The sequence below is a fragment of the Paramormyrops kingsleyae genome, chromosome 9 (genome assembly GCF_048594095.1).
Source record: "Paramormyrops kingsleyae isolate MSU_618 chromosome 9, PKINGS_0.4, whole genome shotgun sequence".
NCBI lineage: Eukaryota > Metazoa > Chordata > Actinopteri > Osteoglossiformes > Mormyridae > Paramormyrops > Paramormyrops kingsleyae.
Window position 1 is genome coordinate 28,634,623 of NC_132805.1, and position 18,452 is coordinate 28,653,074.

The 18,452-nt window shown below is 47.1% G+C and overlaps 2 protein-coding genes across 9 annotated transcripts in view; one reads left to right on the forward strand and one right to left on the reverse strand.

The window, feature by feature from the left end:
* Positions 1-1,297, forward strand: part of ulk4 (unc-51 like kinase 4) — a 63,476-nt gene extending 62,179 nt beyond the window's left edge. For all 7 annotated transcript variants that reach the window (XM_072716718.1, XM_072716722.1, XM_072716717.1 and 4 more), the window contains exon 37: positions 138-1,297. In XM_072716718.1, the coding sequence (XP_072572819.1) occupies positions 138-204 (67 nt within the window). In that variant the 3' untranslated portion in view covers positions 205-1,297. The remainder of the gene's footprint in view (positions 1-137) is intronic.
* LOC111840912 (catenin beta-1-like) lies at positions 603-11,618 on the reverse strand. Of its 2 annotated transcripts, XM_023806267.2 has the most exons (16): positions 11,427-11,617; positions 5,575-5,625; positions 5,080-5,304; positions 4,723-4,976; positions 4,399-4,637; positions 4,023-4,224; positions 3,789-3,933; positions 3,601-3,704; positions 3,148-3,486; positions 2,905-3,063; positions 2,706-2,825; positions 2,470-2,620; positions 2,257-2,378; positions 1,888-1,948; positions 1,436-1,655; positions 603-1,295 (listed from the first exon to the last, which is right to left on the reverse strand). In XM_023806267.2, exons 2-15 carry the CDS (start codon positions 5,585-5,587, stop codon positions 1,453-1,455), a joined length of 2,337 nt encoding a protein of 778 aa, XP_023662035.1. In that variant the 5' UTR covers positions 5,588-5,625; positions 11,427-11,617; the 3' UTR covers positions 603-1,295; positions 1,436-1,452. The 2 variants fall into 2 exon arrangements, with proteins under 2 accessions (XP_023662035.1, XP_023662036.1); XM_023806268.2 differs by lacking the exon at positions 1,436-1,655 and having other exon boundaries at positions 11,427-11,618.
* Positions 11,619-18,452: the final 6,834 nt, after the last annotated feature.

Below are 18,452 nucleotides of genomic sequence, written 5' to 3' on the forward strand. Positions count from 1 at the left end.
TCCGTACAAACAGTAGCTGAGCCTTTAATACTGAGAAATGCTTCGTTATTCATATCTATGGATAAATCCCCCATTTTTAAACAATTCCTACTTGAGCCAGACGGACATGTTTAGTGATGGGACTGTTGTTCTTGCAGGTCTCTGGTGGACACCTCTGTGACTTCCTTGGCCACGGAGATACTGAAATCTTCAAGCAGCATGTGATTTCAGGGGCATCTGGTTTTTATCTGGCTATACATTTAATGCTCACATACTTATACTAAGTGGTTCTTGTGTCATAATTTGTCATTTGTTTATTTCATACAATTTCCCCCAGAGATCAAAAACCTGCAAATACTTCCTCTAAGATTCATACATGAAACAAGAAGATTAAATGGAAATGTTGATGTCGCTTTCAGCACATTAACTCAGAGGTCATTTGGAATACACACTCCTCACAGCCATGCTGTAAGTGGGCGCAGAGCAGATCATCTTTAGGTTTATGGTGTGTATTTTCAGCCCATGTTTCAGTGGCTGGAGTCATCAAAAGCCCCACATAGGATCCACCAGACTGACCCCACAGTACATCTCCACACAAATGCGGCAAAGAAACTGCACCAAGCTGAAATAAGTCCGTTTTATTGTTCAGCCATGTTTCCAATAAGCACAGCAGGCTACAACTTAAGGGATCTTTAAACTACCTTCAAAGGCCAAAAAGAGGATCAGTTCTTTTGGCCCCAACTCAAATGGACTCCAAGACTGACACCAGAAGGTTTTTCAATTTCAGCTTTTAAAATATTTGGACCATTTTCAATTCCTGGTTTTATACAAAAGCTACACAATATAACACTTTATTCAGAATACAATTCTTTTGATTAGTGTTCTACACCATGAACTGATAAAATTTAGAAACTGATGGAACATTACCACTATAACTTAATACTACGAGACGTTAAAAGGAATAAAAATTGCTGCAAAAAATGGTTTTAAAGCAAGCTAGATCAGAACCATTACAAGTGACAGAAGAATCATTAAAAAAATAAAATGTAAAAAAGACAGGCAAGGCTAGATGTTGAAATTCCATCTTGAGATCCATCTCTGGCACACTCTTCCACTCAAAAAAAATAATAATAATCCACCGCAGTTTAAACTCCGACCAGCAAGGACCAGAACAAAACGTTTCTCCGGCTTGTTCCCATAGGAAACTCGGCGTTGGTTAGCGTCAGGCACTTTGAGACATGAGCCCACCTCTCCTCACAAGACCGCTCAGCAACTCTACAGGCCAAGTCACGATGCAGTTTATTCAGACGATACGGCTGTGGAAAGAGGGGGGGGCACACGTCACTGGGGGAAGCACGGCAGAAGGGGCATTCCACACTCCACACGGATTAGTTACACTCCACACTGGCATGCAGCAAATACACCAGTATACCTGTGGCTCGTGTTTAAGCCTTACCTAAAAAGGTTATTTATTTACAGATCAGTATCAAACCAGGCCAGCTGATTGCTGTCGCCTGGGGGCAGCCCGTCAATCAGGTCCTGGGTGTGGCCCAGGTCTGGCAGGCCATCGACCGCGTAGTCGGCACCGGGGTGATGGAGGTCATGCTCCATCATGGGCTCCATCCCCAGGGGGTCCTGCCCGAAGCCGGCCGAGTGGAACGAGCGGTAGCTCGGGTCTGCAGGCGGGCCGGGGGGGTGGGGGTGGGGGGAGCACACGCTGTTAGAGGCATTTAGACAAGCGGCACACCGTGAGGCGTAGACGTCCCTGTCCGCGCCGTGCCTGCAGGCTAGCAATCTAGATAGTGAGTGAAGTCAACCTGGGCAGAGGGGACTGGCAAAAGATCCCCCCCTCCCCCCCACACACAGGCACTGCAGTGGATTAATAACAGTCACCGGATGCTGACATACCGTCCGAGCGATAGCCGAGGGGCTCTCCCTGGGCACTCATGTCCAGGCCAAGATCTCCCGTCTGGAGGAGGGAAGACAGACAGAGGCCACTGATCAGGGAGGACAGCCAAGAGTTGCCAAGGTAACCTGCAGCTCAGAGCACCACGGAGACCCCCGCATCCTCCCCTGTCACATCCCGATCGTTTTAGGAAGCTCTTTAAAATGTAAATGAACTTATACAGGATACATGGACAAAATGTAACTCCCTACAGCCCAGTAAAAAGCTACGTTTAGGCTCAGGGCTACCAAACACTGTGAGGGGACGTTATTCCACAGAGCAGCATCACACAGCCTGCAGGAAGCTGCCACTGGCCCCCAGGACAGACTCACCTCATTCCAGGGCATGGGCTCCGTCCTGAAGAGGGAGCTGGTGAGCTCCACTGACAGCCGCTTCTTGTAGTCCTGGGGCTTATCCTCCGACATGCGGAAGAGCACGGCCGCCGCGTACGTGGCTGCGGGCAGCAGGGGGAGGTCATGTGGCCGTCAGGCACGTCCCGTGCTCAGCACCCCCACCCCCAGGTGGCCGAGGGCCCCCACACTCACCCACGCCCTCGTTTCTGGAGTGCAGCAGCTCCGTCAGGGGGGCGGTGGCCCCCTCAGCCTCGATGGCCTCTGCCGCCTCCTTGTCCTGAGCCAGCTCGCAGAGCACGCCGGCCGCCACACGCTGGATGTTCTCGATTGGAGAGTACAGGAGCTGTGGGAGGAGGGGCCGATCATGAGGGGTGGGGCTTACAGGCCACCAGAGACCCCAGCCCCGCACTGCGCTGCCCTGGGCCTACCTGCACGAAGAGTGGGATGGTGTTGAGTCCCCGGATGACGATTCTGTTGTGAACATCTCTGGCCAGGATGTGCAGGGCACCAGTGCAGCCTTCCACAATCTCCTCCATGCGGACCCCCTCCTGCATTTAACGGCATGGGTCAGCGGGGCGGCTCGAGGGGAGTCCCCCACCCACCCACAGTGAGATGAGCTGCACTCACCACAAACTGCTGCTGCGTGCCGCCCATGGAGGTGCGTCTCTGCGTGTCCTGGTGCGCCCGCACCAGCAGCTGCACCAGCCTGGGGATGGCGCCCTGCTCCCGGAGGGGCGCGTGGTTGGCAGGGCACAGCGCCAGGTTCCGGATCAGCCCCACAGTCGCCTGGGAAGGAAGGGGACTGCGTTACAGGGGGCCGATCGTGTCACAGGGGACCCCCACTGCCCCTGACGCCCCGAGCCGAGGTACCTTGATGAGGGGCCAGTGTGAGGGCGGGTGCAGCAGCTTCACCACTACCGGCAGGCCGTAGTGGAGCCGCACGGCGTTCTGGGCCATCTCAGCGTCCTGGTGGCGGCTGGTGAGGTGGCGCAGGGCGCATACGGCGGGCTCGGTGATGTCCTCGCGGTCTCCGGCGCGGAGCACGGTGCGCACCAGCGCCTCGATGCCTCCCACCTGACACACCATCATCTTGTTCTTGTAGTTGTTGCAGGTGAGGTTGGAGAGGATGCCGGCCGCACACGTCACCACATTGATGTCGTCGGAGCCCAGGAGCTGCACCAGCGTCCCCAGCAGACCCTCCATGCCCTCCTGTGAGGGGACGGGACAGAGCAGTCAGCCACAGGAGGACATGGGGGGGGCGACAGACTCGCTGATGTGGCGAGGACATGCTCACAGAGCCCATTTCATACCAGGACTTCATACCTGCTTGGTGGCTGCATCTGACAGGTTTCTGAGGGTCCACAGGCAGTTCTGGACCAGACGCTGACTAGGGTCAGTCAGGTGAAGCCCTAAGGCCTGCATACCTCCTGAAATTCGAAAATTAAGCCTTAATCCAAAGCTCTGTAGAAAGGAGGAAGGTTCAAAGGGTTCTCCATAGGCACAGCATTTACCAGCCTCGACGATGGCAGGCTTGTTGCTGGAGCAGACCGACAGCACTTTGAGCACTCTGCTGGTGGTCCATAAAAGCTTCTCATATGTGTAGGTCCTCATGATGTTGACCAAGGCCTGAGGGCCACCACTGGCCAAGATGATGAGCTGAGGGTAAGAAATATACAGGCATCAGAATTGTTATTTTTGCCGGGGGGGGGGACGGGACACCCACACACCAAGGACAGGACCCTTACCTTGCTTTCTTGGTTGCCATATGCCAAGATCTGAAGGCAGTCCGTCGTGATGGCGAGGAACTTCACGTTGGTCTTACTGAGCAAAGCCACCATCTTCTGCAAGCCCCCGGCCAGGCGCACAGCCATCTTGGCCCCCTCCTGGTGCAGCAGCAGATTGTGGAGTGTTGTGATGGCGTAAAACAGAACCGAGTCCACTGGGGATCTGCAAGAGAGGCAGTCTCGTTAACGGATGCGGACACGTTCCTCCCCTGCCACTTTTTCAGGAAGTCACCCCAGAGCCTCGACCTGAATCCCCCCGCAAAATCCCTGTTAATGTGGATGTAGAGACACTCCACCGATGGGAGGGACGAGCACCAGAGAACCCCCCCCCCCTCACCCCAGCATCTTGACGAGGGCAGGGATGCCACCAGACTTGAAGATGGCAAGCAGGCCCTCCCGGTGGTGGGAGAGGTTGTGCAGGGAGCCGGCCGTGCAGCGCGCTGTTTCCACGTCGCCCGTGTTCTGCATGGTGCGTACGATGGCCGACACCATCTGGGGCGAGCGCATGATGGCGTGCCGGGACGCTTCCTTCTTGGAGAGCTGGTGCACCATCACGGCTGCCTTGTTCACCACCACCTGAGATGGGCAAGAGCAGAGGCTCAGAGGGGGGGGGATTCGGACAGGGCACAAGGACGCTGGACACAAGGGTGGGGCCGCAGACCTGGTCCTCATCATTGAGCAGCTTGGTGAGCTCGGGGATGGCGCGGGTGGCCAGCTCAGCATCATCCTGGTAGTTGATCAGGTTGACCACGGCATGCTTGAGCATCTGCGAGGGCTCAGCCAGACGTTGCACGTTGGTGGGATGGGCGCTGTCAAACTGCGTGGACGGGATCTGCATGCCCTCATCCAGGGTCTCGGGGAACATGGCGGCCCGGACCCTCTGGGCCCGGGTCATGGCGTACTGCCCGTCGATGTCTGGAAGGTAGCATAGCAGAAGTCAGGGTGAAGCATCTCGGGGGCCAAAGAAAACCGAGGAAAATAAGGTCATGGGCAGCAGGGGGGTGGCTGGGAGGCATACCTGCCACCTGGTCCTGGGTAAAGGGTTGGGGGAAGCCCTGCTCCCACTCGTACAGCCCAGGGTTGTCCATATCATCCTCCTCGGGGTTGCCCTTGCCGCTGAGGGATGGCGCTGTGGTCGTGGCCCCAGAGTGGATGCCAGAGTCCAGGTACGACTGCTGCTGCCAGTGGCTGACTGCGGCCTTGCGGTCCGGCTCCATGGCCATGTCGAGCTCCATCAGGTCAGCTGGTAAAGGGCACAATCATTCACTTACGGGCGGATGGCACTTGGCACAGCGAGCATTTTCCTATCAATGTTATGGATGGGCACAGAGCCAGTTGTACCAGCTACAGCGGCACAGACCACCCTCTGACCATTTAAACAGAGGATGTCAAACCTACCATCCAAAGGGGGGGGGGGTCATCATTATAAATCCCATTTAGACACCCACTGATTAAGCAGAAATCAAATTAGAGTAACATCTGGATGCAGGACCAGTCACATGGAGACACTTACGCTGGGCAGCCATGTTCCTTTCAAAACCCTCAGCCTACACAGCGTCCTAATCTGCAAGAGAGACAGATTTCAGTTATAATTTGAACTGTTTGCGTGAATTAAAATGATGACAACACTGCATTAGCTCAGGATAGACCAGACTAAATTACCACTCTGCCAATTGACCACACATTAAAAAAAAAAGCAGTACGACAGCAGGATGAGCTGAAAAATCGCTGACAGATTCAGGAGCCAAGCTATTACCTAGAGATCACTGGCATACAGCTGCATTCACAGTTAGAAATAAATCTGGTATAATTACACAGCTGTAACGTTCTCCGCAGCAGCACTGCCACTACATTCACTACACAAACACTTTATGTTCAACAGAGTGAGCGAGACAGGAAAGCTCCAATTAGCTAGCAGAAATCAGTCACTAAACATGGAGCATTTATACTAGCAGGCCTCCAGTTTGCCCATCCTTAAGACGAAGATGGTGGCACTCGGCTCAGCTCTCCCCTCTCCTTTATGCTACAATCCCAGCAAAGCGCAATGTTCACAAGTCCTGTTCTCTGGTTTAAAATCCACCAAGCCATTTTGTAAAGGGTCAAGCTTATTCAGGGAAGGATGGCAGCACAGCAGCAAGTAAAATTAGCAGCCTCAGTCAAACCGTCACAAAACCAGACAAGGTTTGTTACCACATGCCCTGTCATCTGAAAGATCCACTTTAATTTATCAAAACAAAAAAATGGGTCACAGAATTTATCAGCCAAAAAGCCAATGTTTGCTTATGTAACCCCCCTCCCCTTATGATTATATAACAGGCTAAACCACAGGCTTTATCAGCCTGCTTTAGGATCTCTATGCAGAGAGCACTAAATACACAGATTATTTCTACAGAACCTCAGGTCTCCACTACCCAAATGGAGCAAGGAGCCATCAGCCCATCAAGGTACACTGGTATGAGCGTCATGATGTCCTAACAATACGCTACCAAGTAAACGTCTCATTTCAATGGAACCTGGCTTCACTGCAAAACCATTCCAAGGTCACATGGGTAACACTGGCCTGTTACCACATGGGTGCATCAACTCCAAGAAGTAAAGAGCTACTTAAACGAAACCGACAGAAATAAGGACTTCAAAAGTCTACAAATGGAACTCGAGAGCTTCAAATACGGATATGAATATGGGAAACCCCCAGTCGGATATTATGAAATGTTTAAGCAATTTGGCTGTTGCACATGACATATTTAAGTCATGTGACTTGATCCTGGGCAGATGTCTCTGGGATGTTCCTGTGTAATACAAGGCCTGCCACCTACAGCATGTCACCAAGCAAACCACAGAGATGTGCCACTTTGCGCCAGGGAGACATTTAAGCCTTACATACCCAACACTCCAAGATCATAACCTTCAGACAGTGCTAGCCTGCGATTACCTCAATAATCCCTGTTAAGCCCATCATTTTATCACCAACAGGAGGCAAAATTTTGAATGTGTTCACAGTATCCATTTCTTAAATCCCGACATGGTGAAAATGAACCTTTTCAAATATTTCCCTTGGCTTGCGTGGACCACTGCCAAGAGTGGGGGTAGGGAAGGGAAAAAAAGTGCGGCCGGCAGTTTTGCTCATGTTGGCCACACAGAGCGCAAGTACTGTGCACCCCCTGTGGCTACGGAACACCTCCCAGCTGTCCCCATCCTGAGAAAGCCCAGGATACCCAGCCACTTATGACCATATTACAGATTCATGTTTTTTGTCAACAGAGCATTCAATTACAATGGAAAAGCCTGGAGCCCACAATGGAGCCCAAAATGGTCCCGTAATGGAGAATCTGCCACAGCAGGTAAGAGTGAAGGACACCACACTCCAGCAGGGCCCTGATAAAACTGCATAAGGACTAATAGCACATGGACAGGCTGTCAGTGCACGAATGCTAACAGTGGACACCTTTCTGTTAGCTGCACTCTTGAGCTGGGAACTGCAATCCGGTTCTCCTAAAGGCTTGACGTTAGCTCGGGGCCCCAAGCCGCTCCACAAGAGTTCACTCACACATGACCTATTAAGCATAACTACAGAAACGTTAGCTGACAACGTGAAGCCAATCACAGGACCGAGGAAGCATGAGCGACGCAGAGGTCTTCCAAAAGACATGGACATTATCCCCACGAACACACCACCCTGAGGATTCAGCAAGCGAAGAGAGCTAGGAAAGCGATGAGGCTTCGATCGATACACAGATGTGCCAAGGCGGCAAACAGCATACACCCAACACACAGATTTGAAAAGGCGGTTTCAGGAAAAGCCACAATCAATTGGGGGTGCTTTTTAGATCATGCGCAATGACCACACTCATGAAAACATAAATGGCAGAAAGAAGACCTTGAAAACAGAGTATATTCTACACTAATAAAAATGCAGATGACTGACCTTAAAGTAAATGTTCAATAAATGCACCGAGAGAGAGGCTGAAGCTTCCCACAGTCAGAGTGATACTGACACTGTCTGCCTTCAGAGACGCCCAAATCAATGGAGCTGCATTCTTCAGCACCCCAGACCAAAGCTAAACAGCAAGTGGTAGCTGCGTCCAGAGTGGAACTTAATCACAGAGCCCCTTAGAGCAGATTGGGACCTTACAGCTGATCTGCTTCTGCCAATTTAACTGCGCCGCACAACAATCTCACTTTTTTTTTTGTAAGCGGATCCCAGAAATGCGTGACGAGACCCTGGCAGCGCGACTGCAAAACAGTGAGTTCCAGGGAAATATTTGGTGCTTGCAGCTACAATGTCAGCGTACTGAGCAAGGCGATTCTGACAGGACTGTGCGACGGTGGAAACGAATGTACACACTGAGTCAGTGCCCAATTATGCTCTACAGCCTGACTCTAAGCAATTGGCACAGCGCGGCACATCACTTTCCCAGACACTGCATAAATATTTCATAGCTCTTCCACTAGCTTTGGTAGCCAGAATGTACTGCTACCCAAGTTCAGATCTACAAAGTCCAGTTTAATTTAAACAGATGAAGCATATCTAGAATAGATGCCTGCTATCCATTGTATACTAGAACATTTTTTGAATTGCAGTTTAATTGGCGGTCATTTGCCCTCATAGGCATTTTTTCAGAATAGATCCAAACCAGGAGACCATTTCTGGGTTAAATTCAGTGTGTGGGGATCCAAATACCCAAATATACTCAGTGGCTGCTTCCATTCCGCATCACAAAAGGAGCAGGATGCTGATCACATAGCACCAATTCCCTCTTAGTCTCCCGCACCCAAAATCGGAGACCCTGACATCAAACTAGCCCAAATGGCAAGTTAAGAATTACATCCCTGAGATGAGCAGTGTTCAAAAGCCAAATGAAACCTAATAGCAGAAGCAAAAGTAGAAGATTATTAGCCTGTCAGACACTCATCTCCACGGTCTAGTCCCAAGAGGGAGGGGTGGGAGTGCAGTCACACCAAGGCAGCAAAAGCCTGTAGCCACACATTTCACGTCCAACACCATATACCAGTAACAAGAACAAGGCATAAGGGCAGCCAACTAGCAGAGAGGGTGAAAGGTCAGTATGAAAACCACCTGGTTTTGGGACTGTACAGACTGATAAGTCCCACTGGCATATCAACGAGTAATTAAATTACAATTATACTGCATCTGGTAAGCCAGGCTGCATTTGCAGCACCTAACGCACAACACAATCACCGGACCGGGAGATCTTCATAAAGGCAGAACAGACTGGACAATCACGCAACAGATTATCATCTACTGTTACGCTTAATGATCCCAGTGAGAACAGTACACTTAAAAGGGTTGCCTCACCAAAACTCATGTTGCATTTCACATTTTCCTCTCAGGGATTAAAGTTTGTCATGCAGATCTGAGGCCTGTATCACAAACTGATTTGTCAGATAACTTGTCGGATTTAAGGTAGTCTGGGTTAAATGCAAGTGAACGAAGAAAGTTCATTGAACCTGGGGTACCTTAAATCGGACAAGTAATCTAGCTAACCAACAATTCTCACATTGCGATACAGTACTCAGCTCAGTCCCACAGAAAACACAGCACACCAAAAACTGGGAGCTCAGTCTAACAGCAAGGTGCCCCACCAGATTCCGGTCCGCCAGGAGAAGACTAAAAGCACTGATGAAGTTCTCACACACACCCAACAGTGAGCTTTATTGCAACAAATTCATAAACACATACATTTATTCCAGAAGATTCATAGCATAGAGGAAAGAAACACTACAGAGCTGTGAATATTGGTAACAAAGGTTACATGCACTAGAGCAACCTTCAGAAGTGATGCTGGGAGCCATTTATGTCCAAAGCATAGTCATGGTTGTGGTTGGTTTAACATTTATGTCAGTGTTATTCTACGTTTATGACCGCAAACCCAGGCTCACATTACAGCACAAGAAACAGCTACAAAAAACTCAATTATTTCCACTCCTGGCAATGCAAGCATGTTGAGATAAGCGCTACAAAAATGCAGATTTTTCCAAGCAGCTGCTCCCATTTCCTGAGGCTTAAGCTGCACCTGGTTAAACGATCCCTGGTTAAACTGGTCAAACAGCGAGTGAAACTAACGCAGTAAGACGAAAAACACAAGCACGCCCACGCAGACGCCGGTGAGGAAATCAGAGAGAAACTTGCGCTTGTTTACCTTGGGCATGGTGTAGCTATATATGCAAACCAGTAACACTGATTAACTGCAAAGTTAGGCTTATCACCAAGCCGGCGCCGGCTAGATTAGTCCAGGGGGGGAAAAGGAAAGCGAGTGCCGAGGCGGCCGGATAAGCGGAAACAGTTAAATGTACGACCGTGACCCGAACCCTAGCCTTACCCTTAGAAACACCACCCAGCTTGGGGTAGGAGCCAAGCAGAGTTGGGCATGTGAAACAGACTCGACACAATGTTCTTAAAACCACATAAACCAGCGGACACCTAGATGGAATCCATCAAGGGAACCCAGGGTCCTGAAAATGGGAGGAAATGCAGACATGAAGGCAATCACTACCCCAGAAAGGGGGGGGGGGACGGGGGGACAGCAGAGCCATTCCGTCCCACACCCCGTAAATCTACAGACCCACAAGCCGAGAGAGCTGCGGCCAGTCGCACCAATCCCACGTTAAACTCCGACAGACGCAGTCGTCTGCATGGGCTATCCAGAGAACCAGATCGGACCTTTCCATCTCAACTTCCCAAGTCTGGCTTCAGGGGGGAAAGGAAAACTCAAAAAACCACTCGCACCTCCCCCAGGCTCCCTCTCTCTCCCTCCCACCCCCACAGCCAGGACCCGCAGCCGTGGCCTCCGCTTCCAGTGCGCCGCCGCCACCACCTCGGGGCCGGACAGAGGGGTGGAGGCTGGATGCGGTGAGGCGACAACAAACACCCAGAAGGCAACTGCCTAAGCAGGCGAACCGGCCGTCGAAGCCCAAACCCGACGGGAACAATGAGTCCGGCCGTTGAGACGAAACTTCAGCGGTCCGCTAGCTTCGCTCCGCTGCCCACTAACCTCCGACCGACGTCCAGTTCAGAGCGCGGCGTTCGGTGCCGCCGGCAACGCGGCTTCCGCGCCCGAGACGGTAGCCGGATCTTGGTGAAAAGTAAGCCGACGGGGCGAACGGAGCGCCGCGTCCTGCCCACGGTGGCCGAGTTTCTCCACACTCACCCCACCGAGCGCCAGTCGACTGTCAAAGGCACCCAGATTCACTGGTTAATGTGTAACCAAATAAAAAGTGTAGATTATCGCGGTGTGTCTAATCGGGGGGGTACGGCAGGCATCTCCGATGCGTTTACCGTAACGGCTGGAGAAGAGAAAAGAAAAAAAACTCCCAAGTCGGCGTTTCCCGGCAGTCGGGGCGTACCTGAAACACGGCGATATATCCGTCTGCTCCGTCAGTTGCTTACTGTCGATGTTGTAAGCAAAGTTTAAGCCAAAACCGTGTAAACAACACAAGGGGGAACAGCGGCTCGACTCCACAGCTGTTCTCCTCGGAAGTCGCTGGAACAACACGGATCAATCTAAGATGGCGGTGCACGGCTCGAGCTGTTATAGCCGCTTTGTGGTCTGTGTATCCTGCCGCCTTTAAGAAAAAGTAGTCACCCTACCGTGAAGATAAAAAGCTGCGAAATGTAATTTCCCCCCCTAGAAACAGCAGAATATGAGATGTAACGATGCATTAGCTGCGTGGGTTTGTGCTGAGGAACCGCAAATAAAGAGTGACAGCGGAGCATAGAAGGCGCGCAGTGATACAGCGACCGGAGCGACGGCGAGGTACCTATTCATTAGGTTGGAATGTGAGCCGTTTCGTGAGAAGGATGTTGGGAGTGGGGCTGGGGGTTAGGTGCGGGTGCACGGGGGTCTGCGCAGCCGAGCCACTACCGGACAGATCTGTGCAAATAAGCAAAGGCAGCGGGCTCTGCTTAACACACAAAAACAACTTCAGAAACGTTTTTGTAGATAGCTGCATTGCATTTTCGCCCCCTCCGAAGTTTAAGTCGATCTTTAAGCTTAGCGGAGTAGTAACAGCTAGTTAAAGCATTAACAATTCAGATGAGTAATCGTGTTTCTTTTTTGTACTACAGAACAGTGTTAGGAATATTCGATTGATTTTAGGTAAAGAGATTCAGAAAGTAAATACTGCGATTCAATTTAGTTTTTTTTTTTTTTTTTTTTTACTCCTTTTCAGAAATGACTGAGAAGCCTAACAATATACTGTACATTTGTTATTCACATTATCGTTGCTATTTTCTGAAGAATTTTCCATGCTGTGATTTACTAGCCAGCTGCGTCACGTGCAATCTGATCTTTACTAACTGGTTTAGTGTTATCTAGTCCTAAATCACGTGGGGTGCTTTAGAGTACCAACTGCGAAGTCTGCATGCCACGCATAGATGCCGTTGCTTTGGAGAATACAAGGGGACCATTGCCTTCTTGTGTAGCTAAATTTAGAGGAGGAAGAGACTCGGGAGCTGCTGCTGAGCGGCTGAGTTCACTTTTTTTCTGCTTAAAAATGCACATACGGCCACTTAGACAAAAAGCGCAGGAAATACGATGGCGCTGCGACGCCGAAGTGTCAGGACGATGGAGAGTTTGACATTTATGTAATGGTGCATGTATGGCGTAGGACTTTTCACATTGTATTAACATAAGAGAAAGATTTCTCATTTCACACCATTCGGAGAATTTTACATAAAACAGTTTCTCTAATTTATTTTATATTCTCTAGAAGAATGCAAGTTTTTTTAAATCAATATATAATTTTCTACTGCTGTGTGTGTAATATATTAACTCAATATTTAGCAAGTTCATTATGTCTATAATTTTGCATGGTAAAAAGAAATTTTCTGATGACATATAGTAAGATGCACGTGTTTTGACATACAGAGTTTATAAATGTATAAACAAGCTTATGAAATTGTATATGTGTGTATATATATATATATATATATGTGTGTGTGTGTGTATATATATATATATATATATATATATATATATATATATTACTGCAATGTATGAAAAAAAAGATACATTTCATGCCCACTTTTTAAAATGACATATATCTAGCCAGTAGGATATTTCTATATACTATATTCTGAAGAGAAATGTTAAAACATGAAAATGCTTCCCCTGAGTGATATTCAGTGTCATTATTAGAAACAGATTTTTTTATGTGGATACAAAGAAAACTATTTAAAAAAATAATTTTGACAGTCACATTTCTGTACACAAGAACACAAAACATTTGGAAATAAAATGGAGGCTGTACAACTGTAATATTATCACAATCAATTCAAAAGCTGTACTAGGTAAGTCATATTTTTTCAAAATTATGCTAGGTGTTCCTGAGGAGAACAGTCCCGTTTTTTTCAGAGAAATGTAAACATGTGGTGTGATGTCACTTCCTTTGCTGTGCTCTGTCCTTTCCTGATTTCTATAAAGCTCACGGTGTCAAGATGACTCAAGGTTTTTAATCCTCCCACCTCCATATTGTGGGACAGACAGCCTTTCATTGTTGGAGTGTTTTTTTTTCACTAGCTCATGTTCAAGGTAAATGGCTAAAACTATGGGCAACAAAATGGTGCCCAACCAGGCAGTTTTGTTTAGCACCGATACCCATACTGAGTCCATCTTACAGGCTAGCAGCTGCTACTGATGATGCTCTGATCTATTCTGTACACGCCAGCTATGAGCATTAATTACAGTGAGTTTACAGAAATGCTCAAATTCATGGCTGCAGCTGACCTTGAGCTCCCCGAGGTCAACGCCTCTGTTTTATTATTCCAAAAAAATTCTTGATTTTAACAATAAACATTAATTTTACCTGTGTACTTGAAATCTGGAATTTTATCATTATTTTATATGGCTGCTCAATGAAATATTCATGAACATTTAATCATTATTATTGGGTACTTTTTGCAAATTTTAATCTAGAAAATAAATCTGTATAAACAACTATTATTACGTCTTACGATTCCCACATAAGACTTATCATGATTTATTCAGGATAGAAATGTTTTTCATGTAAAATTCAATATGGTTCATGACAACAATTGAACACAATTGAAATAAACAAAAGACTTTAGATTTAACTTTGTTTTTTCCTTCCTCGCCGGGGTATAGTGACCACGCTCTTTTGGTATGAGCAGGCAGGAGGCTTTAGAACTCATTAGTTCTTTCATTGCGGTCGATCTGTTGCAGTGTTTGTACACATCACCGTGCAAAGGCCAGCTTCGGTAATGTCCCACCATTGTCACCGGGGGTTTCCCCACACATGACGTGAATTAGCATGTGGCTTTTGTAAGTAACAATGTAACCTGCTTGCTTTGAGGTCATCTATTCAGCAAAGCCGGTCTCTATAGTCTCGTGATTGATCAAAGGCGAGGTGGCCGGTATACAGTTGAAAACCACTGAACATTTCAAAGACACAAATGTCAGTTTTTAAAGATTTGAAATGTTTTTTTTACCTACTTCTAGCATAAGACAAGCTCAAATAGAACATTTGCTTGTGTCCATCCTATGATCATTTTAATAAAAATAAACATATTTGTAAATATGGGCTGGCCCCCCATCCTGGGTTGTTCCCTGCCTCGTGCCCGTAGCTTCCGGGATAGGCTCCGGGCACCCCGTGACCCAGAAGGATAAGCTATTTGGGAAATGGATGGATGGACATTTATAACTACTGTAGAATGACCTTCTGTTGAAGCCCTCATTTCGCGTTCAGCTCTGTGCCCTAGGTTCCTGATTAGTAAGTTCCAGTAATGTTTATCTTGGGTAGAGTGGGGTGAGGATTCACATCCTTATGTTGTTCCAGTATAAACAGTGCGGAATTTCCCCACAGTGGCTACTGTCTGTCGTCCTTCTGCAGAGAGCTAACTCATAGCCCCAGAATCCCTGGTCCTAATGTGAACGATAGCCAAAGCCCTATGACTGAGTATATTATCTAAGAACAGTGAAAAATACTCCCCAAAGAACGTACAGTCAGAAAAGCCAGTGCAGTAAAAATAAACCTTATAAGATTATGCACCTATGCTAGTCTCAAACATAGTGTGCGAGTTACAGGTTTCCCTGCAAGCCGAAAGCGCTGATTTATCTGGTGCTGAGCTGAAGTCACAGATGGGGTCGCAATGTGATTGGCTAGCCTGAGCTTTGTGTGTGTGCAAGCTCCCGGGGGACACGCCTGAATGGGCGCTGCATGCTAGGGGGCGGGGCTTCTTTCTCTCACTCTGAAAGGAAGAGGTGTCCTTAAACCAACATGTGTGCTCATGAGGTTGTATACCCTTGCCCTCCATTCAGCCGAAAACTCCTAAATCCACACTCTGGCAGTGTGACTTAGGCTGTCTTAGTCTGTCCTGGGGCTGCCCCCCCCCCCCCAGTATGCAGGGGCAGGGATGGACACGGGCAGATGGACGTGTGCGAATGAAGATGGCCAGGTATGTTTTCCAGCATAGTACGGCAGTCAACAAGTCACAACCAAGCACCAGTTCTCATCATGAAGAATCACACCATCAACAATATAGACGTTGGGGGGGTAGCTACTCGCATCTAGCAGCTTGCATGATGAACTTTGGCAAGTTGACTTACTTCTCTAGGTACCAGATCTGCCACATCATTCAGACTAAGCACTTAACTCAAGGACACTGGCAGATCTTTCCTCTGGGATAAAAAAAATAGCATGCAAACTGCGCACAGCTGGACAAAAACTAGCACTTCACTATCTTTACTAATGTCAGTGACATGCAGGGATCGAACCACTGTGATATAATACTGATTTATTACAGCAAATGAACCTGGAATTATAAAACACAAACCATAACAAAAGTGATAGCAAACGACCAGTAATGACTCATTTTGTGTACTGTCACTTTGTCATCTGGTTATTTCCAATTCCTGCAGTACTAAAATCCTAAAATAATAATGAAGAAATGTCTTACGGCTTTCCAGATAACTAGAATGAAGTCTTGTCAATCACCATTACTGGGTAATGGCCTTTTATGATGTCATCGTCTTTCGACGTCAGTGTTTTTTTTTTTTGCATATTTATTACATTCTCCTGTTTAGTACCGTTACTCTCCTACAAAATGCCTGAATGTTTAAAATAACATATAGTTTGGGGAGAAGAGGACACCATGTGAAAGAGGGAAAACAAAACAATCTGACAAAGGAAAAGATGCCATTTCGACAGGAAGTGGAAGAACCAGAAAAAAACAAGGCTTATTGGTAAATCAGTCATACAAATAAACAGTGAGGACAGGAACCGGCTGGGAAACCACTGAGCCAAACCTGTACAGTCATGTGATGCCGAGGACCCCCACACGCGATCCTGAGTCTTTCTCTGACAGGATCTTTCCTATGCCGGCCAGCAGGGCGGCGTCTGCAGAGACACCAGCGCAGTGGCACGGTCCCATGCAGTGAGGCGATCGTCCGTATCGGCCCTCTGCCTCCAGCAGCCCGATCACTGGACCATGATCAGTCACCTCCTGTTCCTGTCAGTCACCATTAAGCTCTAGTTACGTGCTCTTTACGGTTGCATCTGACATTTTTATATGTGCCTACTCACCTTATTATCTGTTCACCTTCTTTCAAAGGGTCACGAACCAGATTTTCATAGGACGGCCATTTTTGTCTTGAAATGACCAGTTTTTCGTTTCATTTGACCCCTCTCCCGTGCACCACACAAAATGCAACCAGCTTGCGGACAGTGTGACCCGCATCGCCATTGTTCTCCCTGTTTACGGCACAGAATCACTCACCGTTCGCTGTTCACTAAACACACGGGCACACTCCAACATCCAGAACAATCCGGAATGAACCAGAGGAAGAAAAATCAAAATGGAATAATATCTCACAAAGACAAATATGTCTCAACGTGTCACGGCATTGTTTGATATGTGTGTGTCTGTGAGAGAGAGACTGAGAGAGATAACACACTCTCCAGGACCCAAGACAACAAAAATCACACTGTTTTCTTTATCATTCCATAAGGCCTGTTTTGTTGTTTTTTTTTTATATTACCCATTTGCTATAAAACACAATAATTTAAGACTATATAGCATTAAACATAATATCCATAGACCCACTGATTGCCATGTGGAAAATGATACTGTCACATAATGACAGAAACATACTGATTTATTATCAATAGAAATTCATCCAGTCATGAATCCATCTTGCAAACATTTGTCTGGTACACAATTATGGGTAAAAAGGAAGTGGAATTAATTCAAATATTATGAATGGGGAAAAGATACAATACTATTAGAAATAAATAGAATTTATTTACATACAAAAAATGCTATGAGTCCCAAAAATACCTAAAAATCAAACATTCAAAATCCGTAAAAATATCAAAGCATTCAAATCAAACTATTCTTGAGCCTTTCAGTCAATCAGTTGCTAAAAATCTTTTGTAAATTGTGTATGTGAATGTCCAGAAAAAGCAAATGGTCATTTCCTGACACCCAGATAATGTTCACTTCATAGGATATTTTCAGAATGGTAAATATTTCTTAATGTTATAATACACTGCAGCAATACACTGAATAGAAACAACAGATACTGCAAAATTTGAAGGGGAAGTTAATTAATTGTGAATATTTTGACAGCTGGTACAACAGAAATATCCTTTAGAACATTTCTGCTGTGTAGCAGCGTGATCGATATGAAACACTTTAACATCAGTAAGCAAATTATGATGATTTATCAGTTTATCCAAAGAGAGGTTTGATTTACCATCCTGATTGTTTTTGCATCTGACAAATCAGAAATCAAGCAGAATACACAATGATGCATTCATAGTCAGAGAGTGCAATTTATACAAAATACATTTTATTCTACCACACACAAATAATAAGAATGATATAACATGTAAAATATATACAATTTATTATCTATACATGATAAGCAGTTTCCAGGTTATTTTTAAACAATTCCAAAAAATGTGATTATGACAAATGACAAATGGTTTTTCAATAGTAAAGATCAAACTATGCAGCATTAACTACTTTTTTGATCATTTCATTTTGTCAGCAACTATCAGTTTATTTGCATGCAACATACTGGCTTTATTCGTATCATGCCTGTCAGCTGGGGGATTTTCCCACTCACATTACAGATACTATCGCTTTCGCTGGGTGATCTGCACAGCTTCGCGCCCTGTCTTGCGTGCGGAGGCATTACCCACAATTCCGAGCGCCCTGATAGCCACACAATGGGAGCAGCGTGGGGCTGTTTAAGGCCTCGACTAGGAGCTGCGGCTGAGACAGGAGGAGGACGTGTGAGAATCCCGGCCTGATCCAGCACCAGAAAGGAAGAGAAATAAAATCTCCACTGTATGCCCACATCTATCTATATCTTTAAAGCTCTGCAGTTTATTTATGCCAGTCTAAAA

Coding starts and splice junctions, on each gene's coding strand:
- LOC111840912 (XM_023806267.2), bottom strand. Junction 3,934..4,022: donor ATGGCAACCAAGAAAGCAAG/GTAAGGGTCCTG, acceptor TCTTACCCTCAG/CTCATCATCTTGGCCAGTGG. Junction 1,949..2,256: donor AGCCCATGCCCTGGAATGAG/GTGAGTCTGTCC, acceptor TCCCTCCTCCAG/ACGGGAGATCTTGGCCTGGA.